General features: G+C 36.7%; 2 protein-coding genes across 3 annotated transcripts; both read right to left on the bottom strand.

The window, feature by feature from the left end:
* Nucleotides 1–2,401: 2,401 nt before the first annotated feature.
* Nucleotides 2,402–8,874, bottom strand: LOC113702741 (uncharacterized). 2 transcript variants are annotated; one of them, XM_027223869.2, is made up of 3 exons: nucleotides 7,384–8,874; nucleotides 4,177–4,294; nucleotides 2,402–3,626 (listed from the first exon to the last, which is right to left on the bottom strand). In XM_027223869.2, exons 1-3 carry the CDS (start codon nucleotides 8,152–8,154, stop codon nucleotides 3,049–3,051), a joined length of 1,467 nt encoding a protein of 488 aa, XP_027079670.1. In that variant the 5' UTR covers nucleotides 8,155–8,874; the 3' UTR covers nucleotides 2,402–3,048. The 2 variants fall into 2 exon arrangements, with proteins under 2 accessions (XP_027079670.1, XP_027079671.1); XM_027223870.2 differs by having other exon boundaries at nucleotides 2,402–3,623; nucleotides 7,384–8,870.
* An 8,115-nt stretch (nucleotides 8,875–16,989) lies between these two features.
* LOC113704996 (dehydration-responsive element-binding protein 1A-like) lies at nucleotides 16,990–18,269 on the bottom strand. The gene has a single exon (XM_072061888.1). It carries the CDS (start codon nucleotides 18,171–18,173, stop codon nucleotides 17,391–17,393), a length of 783 nt encoding a protein of 260 aa, XP_071917989.1. The 5' UTR covers nucleotides 18,174–18,269; the 3' UTR covers nucleotides 16,990–17,390.
* Nucleotides 18,270–21,549: the final 3,280 nt, after the last annotated feature.

Below are 21,549 nucleotides of genomic sequence, written 5' to 3' on the forward strand. Positions count from 1 at the left end.
AACTTTAGGGATGATTAGTGCAATTCCTTTGTTTGAATACGTTTACGCGTATAACATAAGGTAGCTAGTTAAGTGACGCCAATTAATTCCCTAAGAAAGTGGCTTATTGGCGTCAGTTAAGGAAAATCCATTGAATATCTCAGTAACTTGCAAGAATTACTAGAGTCTGAGCAAGGACGGCCGTTTCGTGGTCAATGGCCTTCTTTCTCAGAAGCCATGCTTGATTGGTCTCATTTAGTCAATTAAATTTTAATTCCTACAAGTCAATTAAATTTTAATTCCTACAACTTGGCATTGACAATTTGGATGCAATTCTCTATTTTGTCGAAAGATTATTCTCTAACCATTCAACCTTGATTCCTTTATAAAAATTATAAAATTATCACCCACCTCTTGAGTTGCAACATTTGCTTAGAAAAAATTTATCCTTTCACGAAAAGAATGACACTAAACACGCTTTTTATTGTGCGCTCTCCGGTATAGGCAGAAGAACCTCCAAAAAATTGTCAAAAAAGTTTTAATTTTTGAGATTTAAAGGACTATAAGTCTCTAAAAACTTTTTTTTTTTATAAGTGAGAAGTTTTATATTTATAATCTCTTACTTACAAACCCTTCCCCTCTAATCCCTAAAAACTTCATTAATTATTAAATGCCGTGAGTTTGCGAGTTTTACCTTATAAAATGGGAAAATACACTTTACTGTCCATAATATATCTTCTTTTATGTCCAAAGATAAAATCCTCAATTTAACTTCTATTTCTTGTATACTTATTTTTTGAGTAGGGGATGGATGAAATTTAAGAAATGGAAAGAGGAAAAGAGAAATTGAATCGAAGACCATACATTTTCTATACTTGTGTATGCTACATAATAAACCATAACATTTATTTTTTCTTAACATGTAGTTATTCATTTTCTCTAATTGTGGCTACATATATCACAAAACAAAAACAGATCCTACTGTGTGTGATACAGATCATGATTTGGTTTAATTTGACTCGGGCTTTTCTCTAAGAAAAGAAAGCCAAATATCTACGTCTCCATGTTGTATGAATAATTAGAAGGATTTATCTTCTTTTTACGTCCTCGAACTATTAAGTACTCGTGAATAGTGATTTCTACGTCCAAATTGCACCTTGTCAAAACCCTAAACCAAGTCTTTCTTCAAATCAACTTTGAACCCCACTGGTAGTGGCGTTGAATGCTGAACACTTGATAACTCGGAATATAACTTGGTCATTGCTTACTGTTGAATCATGTCCCAGTTCATCAAACACTTTCGGCAAACATCATCTGAGGTTGCAACGAATCTTTGGTTCTGTCACTGAATATGGAGATTCTCCCAAACTACTTAGCAGCTATGACATTATCTGATATCATACCTAGCATGCATCCAGCAAGTGTTAAGCCCAATCCAAATTTAGTATAGACTTACTGTACATAAACAATGACTTTTCAGTTGTCCCCTTTAGTTGTTTTCATCCACTGCAAATTACTACTGGCATGCAAGTTTAGATTTTAAGGTGACTTAACAAACATTAGCCTCTTCATGATAATTTATTAGCAAACCCTTTTGACTTTCTGTGTTTATGAGGTTTTCAATGGTGAACTCACAGCATCTTTGGACGTGCAGATTTTCAATGACAATTTTATTCTCTCAATAATTTTTGGGATATTTAAGAGTAGAAGAGTTTCTAAAATATATTTTGAGATATTTTTTAAAATTTTAAACTAATTTAAACTAATTTTTAAATTACCTTTTAGAGTATTTTTTAAAAATTTTTATTGTTTTTGAAAAACACTCCCATAGTATTTGGCGAAGTACTATGCCATTTATTTGTAAATGGATATAGTATAAACAGTTGTTTGTAGTATGTTTTACTCGCATGAAGGACTGCGAGTTTGGAGATGCACGAAATCGTTTTCGTGAACATGCCTTTGTCGAAACAAAGATCAAGCACAAGGCAGGCTAGGCACTGAGATAAACTTCACATTTGGCAACAATTCTTTTGATGATGGACCACCTAAAACTAAAAGTTTTGATGCCAAAACTTCACGATTATTTTGTCTTAGTCTTATTAAGCGAAGGCAATTAATCTTGGGCATTTTAGACTCAGGAATAAACCAAAATTGGATGGCCAAATGGTACATTTATCTTGTCTTTCATTTATAGGACTCCATATTGAGTAGCATTCTTCAATGTAACCAAAATAGAAACCAGTTATTCTTCAAGAGTTTGGTATACAGGACACGAATAAAGATTTTTCTTAACAGGATATTGTCCTGTTAAGCGCTGGGAATGGTGTTAGGCGTCTTAGATTTTAAAGGCTGAAGCATTGACCCACGAACCAACATTGAAAGATCAAATGGCACATTTTACTTTCTTGTCATTTTGCTCAAATAACTCAATTGAATCGCCGCCTTTTTTTTTGCCGAATCTCTTTTCTGTTCTTCCACTTAGTTTCTTAGGTAAGAATTGGGATCTTACACGAAATGATCATTCTACCTTGTGGAAATGATGGTAGTTGATCTCAAATACCTATATTTGCCCATAGCCTTCTGCAGTTCAGAAGTTAATTGGGGTTTATTAACTGTCTAAACTCTAAACTAAAAAGTCTATAGCTAGACTAAAGTATCAAAAAAAAAAAAAAAATCTAAAGACTGAGAAAAGGAACTCGAATGGTCTGGGCTTCTACAAGTTCAATAACCTGGGGTTAAAGGAACTTGAATGGTGAAACCTTGAGAAAAAAGATGGATAATCATTAGTGCTACACCTAAAATCTCAAAGCTTCACCATTCTACACCTAGACATTCCCCAAAAGTAAGACCAAAATTTATTAAAGTGGAAAACGCTGATGTTTCTCCTATGAAGATTAAAAAAGTTCGATGCTCGGCCAAACGTCTAGCCTTCCTGTGATGGCAGCTGAATGATGAAAAACACCCTGGACCAGTTTCCTCTTACCACCATCTGCATATTCTGGACAATTCTCCAATCTCCAATAAACAGCAACTAATTAAAACTGGCCGGCTGGCTTTCTAGCTATAGGATCATAAAAGATCGTTCAACATCTCATTCATCAGAGAAGCAAAAACCTCAACTTCCAACTCCAAAGCCACCTCCTGTTTCTCCTCATTCAGCTTCCTCCACGTCCATCCTCTTTCCATGTCGCGAATATAAGTTTCCCTGTTCTTTTGCACATCCCATTCCAGAAACAGTTCGCGTGGTTGCCCCATAATCCAGCTAGTCGGGACCTTTAGCAGCTCATCATCAAGTTTCACCCTTCTAGTTAGCACCTTAGCATGTTCGGGGCTGCTACTGTCCTCTTCCATTCCTTCCTTAAAGAAATCCAAGAGTAGGTTGTCATGATCAGCCTTGAAATGTTGGCTGATTGATGGGATTGTGGCCTTCACCAGCTGAAGCAATTTGAATGGTTTATCCGATGCTTGATTCTCCTCCTCTTCGCTGTCCAATATGAAGACAGATTCTGATGAATGACGCTGAGGGCTTTCATTTGATTCTTGATCAGACTCCGATAATGCAATTCTTTGTTGCAGGTTCACAGGTTCCAGCTGAGTGAGCCTTTCAGATCTGTTGATCTTCTTCATTAGCCTTTTCTTAGTTCCTGCTAACCAAAAGTTGACACATTCTCTTAATTAGTGACACTTTCAATTCACAAAATTTGTCTAATATTGATTTTGAGTTTGGGCGACCAATTGTACTATCTATAACAAAAAGTTCACCATGTTGTTCCCAACACTCAACTATCAGTTTCAGAAGAAATCAAATCAAGTCATTTAGTTAGTAAATGCAAATCAGGGCTTTTTTTTTTTCTTTAAATTTTGGGCAAGTCCAAAGTATTATCTATCTTGTACATATCGTACAATTTATAGCTAGGATTGAAAAAAAAGAATGCATGTATCGGACTTTTCAGAGTTGATTCATTGGCCTTTATGAGACCCTTTCAGTCCATTAGACTATGGCATAGTTATCCAGAGGACAAAAAAGGTAGGAGAGCAACGATGAAAACAAACTTGAATATCTCTTCCTCAACCAAAAAAAAAAAAAAAAAGAATATCTCAAATAGATTTTTATGGTGAAAAAAAAATAGATATTTTGCCCTCCTCAAAATGAAAGGCATGATTATTTAGTTGCTGTGGGAACGAGAGAGATGTCACCTTCCATACGTGCAAGTCTATGTTGAAAAGGTGAGGAAACCTCATCATCTTCATCAAATGGGCAGTCTAACACGGACACTGGACTGAACTGTTCCCTCTCATCTTCACTTGGCCACTTCTGTTCATATTTCACGATTTAAACTCAAGTTAGAATACCAAAGTACAAAACATTTCTTAAAGAATAATTAATAATTTGGAGAACCCAAAAAGCAAAAAAAAAAAAAGTCAATTAACTCTTCTTTCCTTTCTTTGGGGCTAAAAAACCCATCTCTACATAAGTCACAGTAGGCTACAAAGCCCCTTGAATAGTTCATCTGGGCTGCTTAATGCAACGCAAACATAAGGAGAAAAAAAAACAAGAGGTCAAGTTGATTCCGAAGGTTCAAGGGAACTTTCCCTCTTTCCCTGTATCATTTTATCAACCCTTTCTAGTAAAAAAATTTCCAGGCCATAGTCAGCCCTCAAAAAGTTTTCTCCAACATTCAATCAAGCTTATGGCAATTAGAGAGAACACATGAACCTGCAGAAATTATTAGCAGTAGTAGTAGCATTTATATTCATGTTTTGGTCTCACAATAAATGCCACAAAAGCATGAAATACGTATTCATTCATTGGAATGTCCTATGCATTGAACTTTGGCAGTTCCTTACAAAATAAATACTCTCTCAGAAAAGGATAAAGATTCCGAAACCATTCAGAAAAAAAGAAATGATGGATAACAAATGTGATGTTGATGGATAAGTACTAAGTAGGACCGCTTAATAGTTAATACCCCATTTTCCAACGATTTATCATTATATTAGCTCCCGTGAGTAGCTCGGTTGGAACCGGTCATCTGTCTTTATAGTAAGGTTTCAAGTTCAACTCTCACTTATTATTGTTGCTGAACATCTTTGGACGAGCTCTATCCAACCTGGGAGATTAGTTTGGGTGATTCCATGATACCCCTCTAGACCGGAAAAAAATCATTATATTAAGAATTTTCTGACCAAAATGGATTAATTGTTTGTTGGGTCAAACAATTACTAGGATGTTTCTTTTGTAAGCAAATGGGCACAAAATTTAAAGGCCCACGAGAAGTAAAACGTTAATCCCAAGACCAGGTCTTGGACGGTCAGAAGTCAACCCCTTACTAATTTGACAAGGTGTGAGACACCTGTCTGCCTAGTGCCAACTTTAATTATAGGATTTGTTTGGATAGTAAACTCATCTCAAATAATATTTCGTTTGCATTATAAACATATTTTTCAATCTATCTTTTTATATTTTCAACCACTTTTTTTATCTTACATACATCACATCACAAAAAGTGCTACAGTAATTATTTCAAATAATATTCTATCCAAACAAATCCAAATAATCTTCTTAGGTTTACCTTCCTTTCTTTAATTTTTGATAGGCGGTCTTTAGCGCACTTTTTTTCAAGGGTAAGTGAGAAGACTCAAATCTTGCACCTCTTGTTTACAATTTTTCTTTAGTACCATCCAATCTGTCTCTCTTTTATGTTAGCTTAACAAACTATTTGTCAAGTTTTTAAAGATTGGTTGTTCGTCTGAAAAAAAAAAAGGAGAGAGAGAGAAACCATTTAAATCTAAAGATAGTTAAATATTCAAACGAATAATAAACTATTTTTATACCGTCAAAGATTAATATACAATTTAACAGTTTTGTGCCCGTGATCAAGAGCCCAATGCTGTGTTTTGACAACAAAAGATATGCATAAAAGATACAAGTAATTAGAACAAATAATTTATTTGGTACAAAAGAAGTATTTTATTTTGATTCTACCAATTTGCTCATTTTAATAATGTTTCAATTAACTCAATCGTATTAACATAGTGGCTTATTAGGTTTTAGGACAATCAACAATGTTTTCAAGTCACCTTGCTAAAACAAAAGGGGAAGGGGAAAAAGTAAGAAGAAAAATGGAATTGAATATACCTTATATTTTGTCCTAGTTCCAATTTTTAAGTTAATTGAACGAAAATACCTGATATTAATGCGCCCAGAATTAGCAGTATTCTTCACTTAATTTATAGGTGAACCCTATTAGTAATATTGGACAAGGGTAATTTAGGAAAATAGAACCAAGGAGGACCAATCTGCTACTTCGCACACCAGTGTCCTAAGTTTCTTAAAGGAATTCGAACACGGCACATCTTGCGAGTAGACGACACTTGGCGGAATGATCGCCGTCGGATCACTAAATGGCATTTAAGTTTCACGGTCTCGAGATGCAGTATACAAGTTACCCAATACTTTTCCGCACGTGTGCATCCTCAGAAAACCCGGTAGGTCCAGCTGTTTAGCTCCATCCTTACCGCTGTGAAAATTTATTCTCCTCGAAAAGCCCTCAACATTTATTTTAACCAGTTCAAATTTTCAAAATTTTGAATACCCTACTAATAATTAATAATTCAATAGCTTGGAAGAGGAGAATTGAATTAGACAGTAAGGTAAGATGAAAGATTCTAAGTTCAAAATCTTTCACTTTTTTTTTTAACAAACGAAAATGATATTTGTAAATTCAAAACCTCCCACTTAGTAACTCAAATTATCATTCATCTCCATCTTTTGTCCAATTACCATATAAAATATGCACAAAGGTACAATGGTATGAACAGGTAAATACTACTTCGAAAACAATGATGGAGATGCTTTACCTACTAAACTTTTCCTTTCAGGTAAACTGATCATGCAATGATACGAACACACTAGAGAAATGCAAATCATCAACTACCATTTTTGTTTGTGTTCCCAATTCCGTCACGGCTTTAGAAAGGCAAAGTCAAGTACAATTATTAGGCATCAATAATGGAATGGATGGTAAAGATGATTGTATTCTAGACGTTTTATTACAATCACAATCAAAGGTGGCTCAACAACAGACAAAAGCAATTAAAAAACAATGACCTGGGAGGATGGACATGGAGGAAGAAGTAAACAAATCAAGAACGAACTGTACCATCATCAAAATGAAAATCCGTAAGCTTGTTTGGATTGTATTTTTTTGGATTTTTTTTTTAAAAAATTATTGTGGCGATTTGATGTATACGACAAAAAAAAGTAATAAAGAAATATGATCACTGAAACGACGCAATTTTTTGGCAACAAATGGCTGTCCAAACGGGGGCCTTAATTAGTAGAATTTTATTTCTTTTGCAGATAAAAAAAAAATTTAATTGGACCACTAGCAAAAGACTGACCTTGATGATATTAGAGCTGGTGCAGCTATCACTGCTGCTGGAAGTTTTGGCTATGGAATCATCACCACCGACTTTAACTGCTGCTCTTTTGCTGCCGACCACTTTGTCGTTTGGTAAACGCTTGCTAAGGTAGTAGGAGTAATTTTTATTTCTGAAAGTATTCTCCACCAAAACGACATCGTGGTGGATCTCATTTAAAATTTTAACCTCAGAAGAGTTACCGCTGGCGGTGGAATCATCTGAGGCAGTAAAATCACTGTCCCACCAACTGTTACTCTCGCTACTAGAACTATAGCGATCGCCGGTGGTGGTGGTGGTGGTGAAATCCGACGGCGGAGATGTATTCTGGACAATGAGCTGGCTAATGGGTTCCAACCGTGGGATCTCTTTCCGATCATTTCTCTTCCAGAAGCTCCGTTTGAGAAGCTTTCTTGAGAGACTTCTGGGTAAAAGAGTTAATCTGAGCTTACTAGAAGAAGTGGAAGATGAAGACTTGACGGCCGCAAATGGGAGGCTCTTGACGGCGTTAATAGCTCTTTGAAAAGCTGATGGTAATGGTTTTGAGGGATTTTTAAGAGGTGGTCTTTTGATGTGCTTAGGTGGCTTGTTCTTGAGGTTGATTTCGAGGAGAAATCCAACGGAAGTGCAGCATTGTCTGCGTGGATATGTTCGAAAACCACTCGAGGAACACGAGCTCAGATCATCAAGAAGATAATCTTTTAGCATCAATGGCTTTCTTAACGTTTGCGGCTTTGCTAAACTCAGCTCCATTTTAGCTAATTAAGAATGAGCTGCAGATTCACGGGGGAGACAGGAAATTTAACTGAAGGTATAGTGAAGAAAAAGGCAGAGAAATGATGATCGGAGCTTAGTTAATGAAGAAGCTGGGAAAGGATCAGAAATGAAAGAGAGAGCATTTGAGTTCGAATGCTGAATGCAAAGGCAGGTGAAGGAAGTAAATGAAAGTGATAAATGTATTGCATATTGGCAACAGTTGAAATAAGTTCCGAGTAAGAGCCAAGAAAGTAAGTTTGATGCTTGGGGGGGTTACTACTGTATTTATAGCTAGAGAGGAAAGGATGCTAGAGAAGCCTGGGGGAGAGGTAATTGAAGGTGAGAGGGAGCTTCGAGAGGTGAAGATCTCAAGGTGGAAAATTGCAGAAAAAAAAAAAGAAATTGAATCAGAGTGGAAGGATCGACACTGAGAATCCAGAGAGAGAGAGAGAGAGAGGAGCAGCTAGGTGGATGGATTGATAAAAATATGAGCAAATCTGCGGAGCAAAGTTGCTGGAGGAAGAGAAAGACAAAAGTATAGAAGGGAGTGGAGCAGTAGAAGAAGAAGCTTCTTGGATTGTAGTGATGGTTTTTTGAATCTCAAGTTTGATTAGTTTAATGTTTTCTATTCAAGTTTGGGTCAGTTTGGAGTTGCATCGTCTTTGATTAATTTATTGTACGTACGTGTAAGATTTGTTTATTTGTTTGTTTGCAAATCTCGGCTGTTGGTGTTAGTGTTAGACTCACTAATGACCTCTAGTTGACCTTATTTATCGAAAAAAAATATGTGCTGCAAATCTACAGGTTTTAGTCACGCGCTCGGCGCTTCTTCTTCTGCGTTTTTGCATGCCCAGTATATATATATATATATATATATATATATATATATATATTTTTTTTTTTTTTGTCTATTTCAAGCCTCGTTAAAATGAATTTCAAGCTTTCAAATTTTGAAAAAAATAATGTTAATTAAGAAAAACATATAAGTGCAACATAGGATAATAATCATCGGTGTGTAAATTCATACTCCCTCCGTCTCACTTCGATAGTTCTGTTTTCCTTTTTCGTCTATTCCAAATTGTAGTCCAGTTTTCAATTGAAGAATGTAGTTGTATTTTAATTTTCCTGAAATACCCTTATTCAATGTAAGTTGTTGTTACTATAAACCTACCCCATTTAATGAGAGTTGATTCTTTTTTACCATCAATTTAAGTTCTCATAAAGTTATAATCTAATTAATGTGAGGGTATTTTAGGAAGATAGCTATCTAAATTGATTGTTCCAACAAAGTTAACAATTTTTTCTTAAACTGTGTGAAAAAACAACCAGGACTATCAAAGTGGGACGGAGGGAGTATAATAGATTAGGTGTATTTAATATATTGGCCAGGAAAACCTTTTTTATTTTCTTTTAATTTTACATTTAATTCTGGGAGTTAATGTCTAGGAGTGAATATACACGGAAGAATTTAATGACATCACTACCTTCACGATTTCAATCTCTGACACCGGTCAGCACTAATCATAGCTTTGCATTTAAGGTGTCTTAATTTTTGTCATTATTGCAGTTAGACCCCAAGTTTTTTTGTCCTCTTTTCATTGAATCAAATAGATGCTAAAATAGTAAAAATCGTCCTTGCATTTGTGTTGGTGAACTCGTTAGAAAAAAGATTTTTATGAGTTCCCGATCACAACAAATCAATAAGCCAAAATATGGACCACTTGTACGATTGATGGGTTTTCCTGGTTACTTTCAAATACGTATTTCATTTTTTTTTTCTCAAGTTGAAAGCATCCCTTCTTGAGAAATGAGAAAGTGTTGAAATGTGGTTTGGTGTTGATTCAACTTTTTCTTAAGCTCAACTCACGAAAATAATCAAATAGAATAGTATCAAAATTTAATTAATAAAAAAAAAATTAAAATCTACGCCTATTTGAGATTCACTTGCACTATTGCATATTCCTTCCAGCAATTGAGTCTAAATAAATTGCTATACATGGTTGTTTGTCTATATAACCATTGTAAAAAATACACGTAATATTGCAGAACATATTACCTAACTTTTGCAGAAGTAATTATTTCTTGGGTTGCATGGATTGTAGCAATGTGCATAAGGACAAATGTTTTAAGTTGTTTAGTCCTTGGCTACTAGATCTGATTGAATGGTTTGAGAAAAATAATGTGAGATAACTCAATAATCCATAGATACAAAATCGGCATGTAATTTTACATAATTTTTTTTTTTGATAAAACATTGTTACATTGATTAAATATGTATTAATGGTAAAAATTGCATCACACCTAAACAGAAATCCTACATAGATTGAAAGGTTGGATTTTATACCCTAATAGGAAAGAAGAAGTAAAAGGGTGATGATCATATATTTTTTTTTTTTTAGGATTGGTTTTGGGAGATAAAGAAAAGGACAGCCAGTGGCCGAAAGCGATAATAAAAGGGGCGGGGTATCCCCTGAATAGTTGGTACAACCGTTTTGATGGCTCTACGGGCCGGGTTGATGTTGATAATTGACAACGAGTATGATCAACAACAGGACAACAACTACAACCCCTCAATGACAAAGGGTTTCCCTGCACATAATTGCACGGAAAATATCTTATATATCTCCTCTGTAAAAGTGATAATTTAGAGAAAAATATGTAATATCCTTCACTTCGATCTAGTTTTATCCAGTCGATGTAAATTCGTATACTATAAATTTGCATAACTTCGATGTAATTATGAAATTTGTCAACTCATACTGCTGTTAATATAAAATTACGCAATTATCGTATGAGTTTATATCAAATTTACAGAAATCAACTGGACAAAACTCAGTTGGAAGGGTCCATTTCGTATACCCTGGAAGAAAAATCCAAAGTTTTTTTTTAATTTGTGAACAATGATGCCCTCAAATGTGCAGCTTTTTCACTCAAATCGGTACTGTGATTGAAAACATGTTTCTCCTTTCCTTGCAATGTGTGCACCTTACATGATGAAACCATCCGGTTGCCGGGAAACAATTGAAAAATTTATGTTGCAGATCGTTCCAACTGGACAGTGAAGGGGACAAGGTGACAAACGCACATTCAAATCACCATAAGAAGTTTGCCAAGAAGCCTTCTTTCGCAAATCAAAGTTTCTTGCTTCATTCGTGTTTTGATTCTGCGTAATCTTAGTGGTGGAGCAAATCACCACAAAAATTCTCCAGCATGAAGGATGAAAAATTTTAATTTTTCCACGCACCCTTTATTCATCTTTCACTGCTAATAAGCCCATACTGCCTCAAGGCTTATGCTGCAAGCCCGCTCTTGATCCTTTGAATTGTGGCATCATCGGTTTTGAAAGACTTAGCCAGAATATCATCACTGACACTGGTATTGAAAACAGTTCCAGGGATTGAAACAGTACGAGCATTTGCACTGCCAAATGAAGAAATTGCTAAAGCTGATTTGTTCAAATCACTGTTGTACTGGAAAGTGAACAAGTCCCTTAGGAAACACAAACAAAGTCACCAGTTTGAAGTGTTTGAGCAAAGAGACTGTTCTTGGCGTCCACAAATCCAGCGTCTGGAGAACCGAGAATGAGAAACAAAAGCTCGGCCGAGCGCGGATGTAAACTTTTAACGTTAAATATCGGTTATTTCTATGCGGGGATTTTATAAAAATCACCAGACTTAATTATGACTTCTTATCTGAAGTATATTTGTGCCTGCAAACATTTTCATTCTGCATTTGCAATTTTGCATGTAAACTCGGGTTGGGGGGGGGGGGGGCGGTGGCAGGGATGATAACGTGAGCATTTATGATCATTGGAACTTCAGAAAGGTTGACAATCCGATGCCAGCATCTTTCTTCCTGACTTCCAAGGAAATAGAATTAAAGAAAAAAAAACGTAGTGAATTCCGACACAGGCTGAAGGATGAAGATTGAAGAAGTTGGCCAAGGTGTAAGCATACGGATGGAAGGTTGGGTTTTATACTTTTTTTTTTTTTTTTTGTCGAAACGATAGCTTTTTTCATATATAAGCACTTTAAACTGTACAATAATTGGACAAAGGTCCAGAGAAAAGGACAGACGTCCTCCAAAAACTTGGTGCCTAGCACCTAAGAATGAGATTTACCCATTCTTCATCTATCCAGATGGTTAGAGCATGCAAGCTCAATTTAATACTGCCTACTTTCCCTGCATTAGCAAACGAGAAAGAACACTTATGAAACTGATTACTAATGAACTGGATATCTTCTATTAGAGTAGCCATCATATGGTTGCAGTGTCTCAATTTAACTCAATTTAATACTTATGAACTCAATTTAATACGGATGGAAGGTTGGGTTTTATACCCTATTCATGATAATAGGAAAGAAGTAAAAGGGTGATGATCATTAATGGTTAGGATTGGTTTTGGGAGTTGTAGAAAAGGACAGCCCGTGGCCGAAAGCGTTAATAAACATAAGAGCCGGGGGGGGGGGGGGAAGGTGGTTTTCTCCCCGACAGGTTGGTACAACCGTTTTGATTTGATGTTGTCGATAATTGATAACGATTATGATCAACAACAGGACAATAAAACCAATAATTGGGGATTCCAGCCCCTGCGATCTATAGCGATCTATAGTATGTAGGTGTACAAAAAATATGAGACAGTAAAAGCTACAGCTTATAAAGAAATTAAATAAGGATTAGAGTTGCTACATATTCGTTGCTTGTCGAAAGGGATTAGGTGCCCTGCCCCAAAATAGAGCGAAAGGTTATAAAAGATTGCAAACATAAGGGAATTAAAACAAAAAAATTAAAATTCCCAAATTTCCGTGTAATAAGTGGCAAATGTTTGTCTAAATCATCTTGAGATCTTACTAGCACGGTAGCACCAGAAGGATATGGTCACTTGAACTTCTTTTTTCTAAAACTCTTTCCTACTCCTCCTCCCTAAAACTCTCTAATAAAAATGCCCTTCATCTTTTCCATGGGAGAGATATCAAATCTGATCTTTCTTCATAAAAGGGAGCACTCTTTCTAATTTTTAGTTTCTCTTATTTGAATAAATTCTCTCTTTAAAGTTTCTTAGCGGTAGATTCTTCTCTTTTAAAATCTCATGGTGAGAGTTTCTTCACTGTTAAATTGTTCCAGTGAGAGTTTTATTTTTTCTTAAATTTTTCCTTGTGAGAGTTATTTTAGTTTTTATCCTTTTTTGTGAAATTTGAGATTTTGTAGATTTAGAATTCAATTTCTCAGATATGCAATTTCTCCATTATTGTCATATCTAAATTTCTTTTTGAACTTTAACCAGACCTAACTATCGGAAGACATGCACAGATGTATTGGATTACAATGATTCATCCCAATGGAACATGTGTAGAAACATCAATGTTATCTTTATTTGTATTGATTTCTTAGATTTCAAATCTATATATATTTGTGTCATGTTTGTTTGATGTATTTTCTATCATTATTGCATATTTATCAAATGAAATGATCTTTTCTATATAAAAAAAAAGGCATGTCAATTGGTCGGATAAAATAATCGAATATTCTATGGCCATTGGATCAAATATAATAAGATTTCATGATTGTTAAAATAAACAATATACTTTTAACCTAAGAAAATATCACCTAATCCCATCTTTTTATTACATTCAACTTCTTGAATGTTAATTTTATTATTTGAGAACAAAAATTGGATGATATTTATGTTATTTTTTAATTCTATATATTTTTAATATATTTTTACTTTAGCTCTTTATTGTATGTTCATAAAAATATCGACGGATACCTATTGGATATCTAAATCCAAGAGGGGTCTGGATAAGGGTTTGCTTTTTCAAATCTATGAGAGTATGGATATGGATTTACTTTTTCAAATCCATAAGGGTGTAGGTCCCAATTTTGGTACGAGTCTAACTAAATTTAATGAATTTGGATCTGAATTAAAGGGATTCAATTTAAATCCTACTCATTGACATGCTTAGATGTGGTTATTGTGACCGGTGACTTGTGAGAGTAGAAAAATGAAAATACATATGAATAATTTTGTATACATTGTAATGTATAATTTTTTTGTATAGCTTAAATCATACTATATAATATGAATTCAAATGATGCATATGTGACGTGCATCTAAAATTGTTAGTGTAAAAAAAATTACTATACTATCAGTGCATAAAAAGTTAATCCAATAAATATTAGCCCATATTTAAAACTATGGGGAAGCTTTTTGTACCCCAAAAATAAAGTATCTGTACAAATAAAATCTTCAATACGGATAATAGATAAGTGCATGCCCACCGTGGCATAACCAAACACTTAGCATCCCAACGTAGCATTTGTCAAGATTCCACTGGAGTACGATATACAGATTAGATCTTTTCAAATGTCGTAAAGTAAATTAGTTGCCTACACTCTTTAAAATTCATGAGATGTTTCAGAATTTGTCTGAAGTGTAAATGTTGAGCATTACCAAACATGTTTTCGTTTATGTTCCCAAATTAGATGGAAATTAATCATTAAGACGACCGGTTAAACCATGGGAATGTTCCACGTTTACTATCTATGTAACATTATTGGTATGATTCAAGTCAAGGGACTCGTCTCATTGCTTGTAAGGACACTCAGAGGATAACTGCCCATCACTAGTAATAGTCCCAGGAGATTAAATGAGTTGCTTTCTTTGCAGAGCAGCTCCTTTCGACTCCATCTCAAGGAGTTGAATTCTATTGCTTTAGATTTGGTCTCATGGAGCTCAACAATAAAGACCTCCTTTCTTGCTGGTACCTTGTAGACGCGCCGTCGCGATTGCAATTGTTCCTAGCTTGCCGGGGCTTAGTATAGTTTTTATCAGCCCTCCCTGAGTTAGCTCCCCTCTCGGGCCACGGGGATTAGTCGGGCCAAAGACCGAATACCCCCTGTGTGTCTGAAAAAAAAATAGTATAGTTTTCATCTATTACCCTTTTTCTTAGTTTTTCTTCTGGGGTGGGGGATAACAAAAAAGAAAACTGATTATTTCTGAGGCAACACATGTAAAGTATTGGAAACTGTTTAGAGTCTAGTCCTCTAGTTAGCTTTCCACCCATAATGTTGTAAAGAAACTAAAGAGAAAATTGACTGTCCTAACGAGCTTAAAGTCTAAAACAAGGAATTCATAAAGCGATATCAAAAACAATTTTAGAAAGATCTTGAACTCTCGTCTTGTTATTTCTTCAGAAAGAATCAAGGATAATCGGAGAGGGTAAATCCACTAAATTGAGATAGAGTGGCGTGACACACTTGTGGGACATGTGCGGTTGTTGCATCTGCAATCACACAATATTATTTATGGTCTTGATGGAGTCACATTAGTTTGGTCCAATCTAGATTAGTCATTTTAAAAATTTTTAAATTTCAAAATGAGCGATTCAAATTGAACTGTATTGATATGATCCAAATTATATGTCATTAATAACACCCTGCAATTGCAAATCACAGGTGCCCTCGAGACTCAAGATCAAGTACAGAATAGAGATGATAACGGGGCAGTTGTCCGCGAGCACCTACCCCTCGGAGGCTGATAGAGCAGGGTGGGGGAATTTTTCTCCTCCTCTCCCCCTCCTCCCATCTAAGTAGGGTGGGCTGCAGGGGAGGATGCCCCTGTCCTGTCTCCTGTATAAATTAAATTTAATATAAAAAATTATACATGTAACTTATATACTCTAATCATTATACATCAAAGCATAATAATCAAATCAAGCTAGTGCAGCTCATGACAATTGCACTAATTGTAATCTTCGTAATTAGCTGTAATTAATAAGTTATTACTATATATATAATCTTAAGGTAATCTTAGCTAAATGTAATCTTAGTTAATTAAATCAAGCTTCAGCCCATGACAATCTGATAAAGTTATTGTAGTATAAGTTTCCATATATCCTTGATCTGTTTCATTGAAACATGTAACAGGCATTTTACTGAAAAAAAATTATACTTGCTTTATTGGTTATTACTTGTATGCATTGTTATACTCATACAACCCTTTAAAGATTTGAAGTAGCAGCAGCATTTCCTATTTTCCTATTGTGAAAAGTTCTTGTGGTGTACTGTGGTTTCTTCCCCTGTGGCGGTCAGGGGAAGGGGAGAATGGGGGCGGCGGATTCCAAACCAGCCCTGCTGCCATCACTGGCTTCTGCAAATCCCGTTAGGAGAGTCTCCAACAAAAGACAAAGCAGAAGTCCAGAGCCGTGAGCCAATAGTATTCTTGGGCTTTGACATGGGCAACTAGGAGTTTGGGTCCTGCGAGAATTTAATGGACCGACAGTGTCTGACTTGCTGAAATACATCGAATTTGGGCGCTGACCATTGAGAAAGAAAGTCAAAGACAATACCAGTTCTAATAAAGCCAATTCTGGCTTAGCTCAGCCCATACGACACCAACACACTCAACACTCTACTCACGCGGGTGGCCGTTGTCATCCCCCAGCTGTTTTCTGCACTCTAGCCACGATATTTTATTGTTGTAATTAATAAAAGATTCAGAAAATTGTTGAAATAGTCCACAAAATCTCTATAATTTGTCAAATTGGCCCCTAAAGTTTAAGAAAGCAATTTCTTCCTAAAACTTCTTCTTCCTTGTTTTTTTCTTTTGTTTTTTGGTATGTTTCCCTAAAACGTTTAACTGTGTGTTAAAATTAAAAGTCGCGTCAACTTTTGACCAATAAAGAAAAAGAAGCATAATTAACCTCATATTAAGTGGATAATTGCCCGCATCAAACTTGAAGCGCTGTCTTCATTCCGTCTTTAAACAAAAAAGAATGTGAAATATGGTCAAAGTACGTATTTTCTACAGAAGCTTCTGTTGATGGAAAGCTCTAACACACAACATTTTTCTTGGATGACCAATATATATATATACATAAAAAAAAGTACTATAGTCCTACAATTAGCTACCTCTTCTTGTATGCTTTCAAATTGTAATTGGTACATGCTGAAAAGGGAACTCTTTTTTACTCAAAAAAGTGAAAAACAGGGGTACCTAAGACTAAGAGATATATATATGTTAATGAAGCTATTCTCCTAAATGGTCGTGGGATATCTCAATAATTCCCACAATTCCTTGACCAATAGTAAAACAAATCAAATGTTCCAATCACTCACTCTACATCATACAGGAAGCTGCTGGGCTGTCTTTGAGACTTTTGACGCCAAGGAGCAATAATCAATAGTACTACTTTTTTTTTTTTTTTTTTTTTGGGGTAAGATTACAACTCAAATTAAAATGTATAACTCCACAATGGCACTTCAGCATCACTTTCCACCTCATCAAAACTATAACTCTCTCCTAAGCAATGAGGTGGAGACAGCAAAAGCCCTTCTGCCATGTTTACCATCAACCCATGCATGTCAAACAGAGCTTCATCGTCCATAAACATCGAACTCGTACTTTCCTCACCATTCTTCTGCAACGCCTCCCCGTGACCAAAGCTGCTTACTTCATTGTTGTCGTGTTGGATATCCCCGATTTCTTCTCCTACTTGATGATGATGATGATGATCTCCAGACTCGCTCCCGCTTCCGCTGGCCGAAGCCTCAGAATTGCTATTATCACATTCTTCTTGGGACCTGAACATTTCCGCCGCCTCGGCTGCCGCTTTACGGATGTCCTTGGCATCCCTGGACGCCGGGACGGGCAAACGCCAGACGGAGTCAGCAAAGTTCAAGCAAGCCAAATGACCCCTTAACGCCAATGCAGCAACATCGTAAGCTCGAGCCGCCATCTCCGCAGTAGGATACGTTCCTAGCCATATTCTCGATTGCTTGTTGGGCTCGCGTAGCTCGCAAACCCACTTGTTGGAATTCCATCTTCTCCTCCTTATGCCCCTGTAAACCGGGTGTCTCGTCTCCTTGAACTTCTTCCTCCCAGCTCGCTTCTTCGGCCTGCTCGACGACAAAATAATCTCCTCGTCGGAATTTATGGCTCTTTGGGCTGTCGTGGGAGAAACATCGGACAACGAACCAAATGGGTGTGGATCAGAGCACGAGCTGGAGGCATCCATGTTTAGCAGATATCTGAGTTCTTGAAACCTAAGACTTTCGGTTGTTTAGCTAACTCACAATAGTTGTTTTCGTTATCGGAGGAAAGCCCTTTTAGTTCTCGTTTGCTTGCTATAAGAGGAAACTGGGGGAGAGAAGTGTTTTTATAGTATGGGTATTTTTGGGGTATAACAACGTGGCTACGATATAGACACGAACACGTTATTATGGCAGTATAGTACTGATGCCGGGTTTAAAACGTTAGCACGTGGGATTTAGTATGACGTGGCACTAGTTATGCTGCAAAAGTTGGAGAGTCAAACAGTATGAAAGAAAGAAAGATGGATACTTTTTTATTTTACAGGGATGTGGGCCACGATTTGATTCTTACCAGTTGACAAGGGGATGAATGAATGCAGTGCTGGACTTAAATAAGTAAAGGGGTAGGGTAGGGATGCTTTTGTTTTTTCTTGGTCTTAGATTGAGGAGACCATGTCATAATTTTTCACTTACTTTTTGGTTGACTACAGCCAGAAGTTGGCGCTTGGTGGTGGGGGGGCACACGGCTGTTACTCATCCAGACCACGATTTGGGATGCGAAGGCTGCGGCTGCTGCTGCTGCTGCTGCTGCTGCTGCCTGGCTAACATCAATCTTCCATTCAACATTTTTGTTGATGTCAGCCACTCAATCATTCACACTAACATTGTCGTAGGTGCGATAACTTGTATGATTGATGTGAGAATTTTTTTCGTGAAAGTTGTGCACGAGATTTATTATTATTATTATTTGGGTTAATTCCACTTGGACCCCTCAAACTATTCCCTGAATCCCACTTAACTCCCTAAACTTCAAAATGGGACACTTAAGTCCCTAAACAAAAAATACCGTCTCACTTAAGGAAATATTTTGACAGAATCTGAGGTGTCGTCAGTTTTCCTAGAGCGTGCAAACACGCTCTGTTAACCGAAGGGCATAGATGAAATTTTCCATAAAAAAAAGAAAATAAAATGAGCCAAGAGAGGGAAAGTTTCCCGCCATATGAGTAATACCTGTATTGTGTTTACATGACCCGATCCAAATCCATATCATAAAAAGGGTCGGATGTGCCCTAATCAAAATGAGAACAAATTGGGACTCATCAACGGGGAAGGGAAGAACGAAGAAAGAAGAAAAAGAAGCACGCTACGGCAAAACAAGGCAGATGGTCAGAGAAACTTGTAATTGTGGAAGACAAACACTACAGATGACATCATGGACAGACACAAACCCAGGAAGACGATTTGTGCGATGTCCTCAGTATAAGGTAATGAACAAGATGTTTTTGTAATTTGGCTTACTGTTGGAATTTAGGTGGTTTTGTGAGTTGTTTGATGATATTGTGGTATGAAAATAGGAATCGGGAGGCTGTAGATATTGGGACTGGGTTGATCCTGAGATGTGTCAAAGGTCTAAAGAAATAATACCTGGACTGTTACGGTCCAAGAACAAGATTGCAGCCGAGGTTGAGTCGTGGAAAGAGATGGCCAAGGTACAGCAAGGAAATGCGAGGAGGTTGAAGATGTACCTGATGCTTCATTGGGGTGTCATTCTCCTGTGGCTCTTTTTCTTCAAATCTGGGGCAAAAGGTGAAAATTGAAGTTGGAGAAGAAGCTGCCCTATGATGTGGGAAATTATTATTTTTGCCTAATGCTGGGATCAAAGGTCATTAAGGAGTAGGTTATCCAAGTTTCGTAGTTGTAGGTATTCGGAATAGGTTGGTGTAGTGAACTATGTACATCAGTTGGTTCTGGTGTTGATACTGCAATACTGCAATGGATGAGTGTTTTTGCTGGTTATGTAAATTGCAGTATCAGCTTTTACTTTGGGATGTAATGCATTATTAGTGGAGCCTAAGTGTACCCTTGTACCAACCTGGGATTTAAGTGTCCCTAACAAGTAAAATTGATGTATTTCAATGATCCTTTTAGAAGTCTATTTATAACTGAAGTATGTCTCAGCATTTATATACAATAGTTCCTGTAAATTGTCCCCTATTGTCCCCTGTTATCAAGTTCATTATAACATGGTACCAACCAGGGCATTTCATAGACAAAAAGGCAAGCTTAGCCATACACGAATAAAAAAGAGTAAGCTGTTACTACTAAAAATAGTCACCATTTACAAATATAGAGCAGGTTGTTGTTAGTACTATCAAAAACTGCTCATCGTTAAGCACCAGTAGCAAATTCCAAAAGTAATTCCCTAACACCAAAAGCAATCTGTTAATTCCCTAACGCCAAAAGTAACTCTATTTGTTCTTGGCATTTCAATTCCCTAAACTAGCATATTGGTTCCCATCTCCATGGAGCTGCACATTGTCAATGCCAGTTGAATGCTTGTGGTGGCCTGCAACCCTCTGTAACATAGATAAGTTAATGCACATATTACCCCTCCAAGTAAATGGTGCTGGAGGCAGTCCTTGTGCAAGGTGAAAATTTGCAGATAAGTCCTCTCTGTATCTCTCATCTAGGTATGATTCTGGAGCTTTCATTGTTACTCCGGGACTGTGGGAATAAACTATACCTGCAGCATTGGAGTTCAACTGCATTCATTAAACAACAACAAATGAATAAGAAAGTGATTGGTCAAAGTAGCAGTAAATTTAAGATTGTATTCGGCCACTTGACTTACATGTGTACTACCAGTAGCCTCCTTCGCAGTCACACCAATATTGGCACCTTCTGTATATGGGTTAGAGGGCTCAGCACCTGTGTGAGTAGCCCCTTTCAAGCCAAGTTCTCCTGTCATATCAAACGAGTTTCTAAATGTCCACTGTCGATATTTGCAATTGTTTTTACTGTGGCCATATTTACGACAAAATGAGCATTTTCTGGCTTTTTTGATAGGTGGTTGTCCTTCAGCACCAGTTGGTTGATTGGATGGCTCATCTTGGGGCATACTTGATATGCTCTCCTGGGTATTCAGTATACCCACATCAGCAGTTAACCCACTCTTAGATGGCTGTTGAGCAGTTGAATTGTTGTTAGAAGGGAAGCCAGATTGGAGTTTATCTCCTGCAGCACCATGTCCCATACTAGGCATCCCATCTTGTGTAGTAACAGGTTGCTGGGCAGCATCTGTTTCATTGGCAGATTTCTTATTAGTTGGGCAGCTTCTCTTATTGTGGCCATACTTCTTGCACAAACTGCAGCTCATCTTAGTGCCAACCTTGCTCACTTTGTGAGGTTTATTTGGATTGACACATGATTTAGAAGTTCCTGCCTCTTCACCTGGACCCTTTTTTCTCAATTTCTTGGGTCTACCAGGTGATCTTCCAAAGTTTGGAGGCTTCATTGGTTGTAAATTAATGTGCTCCCACAAATTTGGGCCATTGATAGGATTTAGTACGGGATCATAAC

Source organism: Coffea arabica, chromosome 8e, assembly GCF_036785885.1.
Source record: "Coffea arabica cultivar ET-39 chromosome 8e, Coffea Arabica ET-39 HiFi, whole genome shotgun sequence".
NCBI lineage: Eukaryota > Viridiplantae > Streptophyta > Magnoliopsida > Gentianales > Rubiaceae > Coffea > Coffea arabica.

What these genes read in the sequence shown, in the direction of transcription:
- LOC113704996 (XM_072061888.1), bottom strand. Translation starts at nt 18,173, where the DNA reads ATGGATGCCTCCAGCTCGTGCTCTGATCCACACCCATTTGGTTCGTTG.
- LOC113702741 (XM_027223869.2), bottom strand. Translation starts at nt 8,154, where the DNA reads ATGGAGCTGAGTTTAGCAAAGCCGCAAACGTTAAGAAAGCCATTGATG. An exon ending in CCAGCTCTAATATCATCAAG is followed by an intron (nt 4,295 to 7,383) that starts GTCAGTCTTTTG and finishes AAATATGAACAG; the next exon opens with AAGTGGCCAAGTGAAGATGA. An exon ending in TAGACTTGCACGTATGGAAG is followed by an intron (nt 3,627 to 4,176) that starts GTGACATCTCTC and finishes ACTTTTGGTTAG; the next exon opens with CAGGAACTAAGAAAAGGCTA.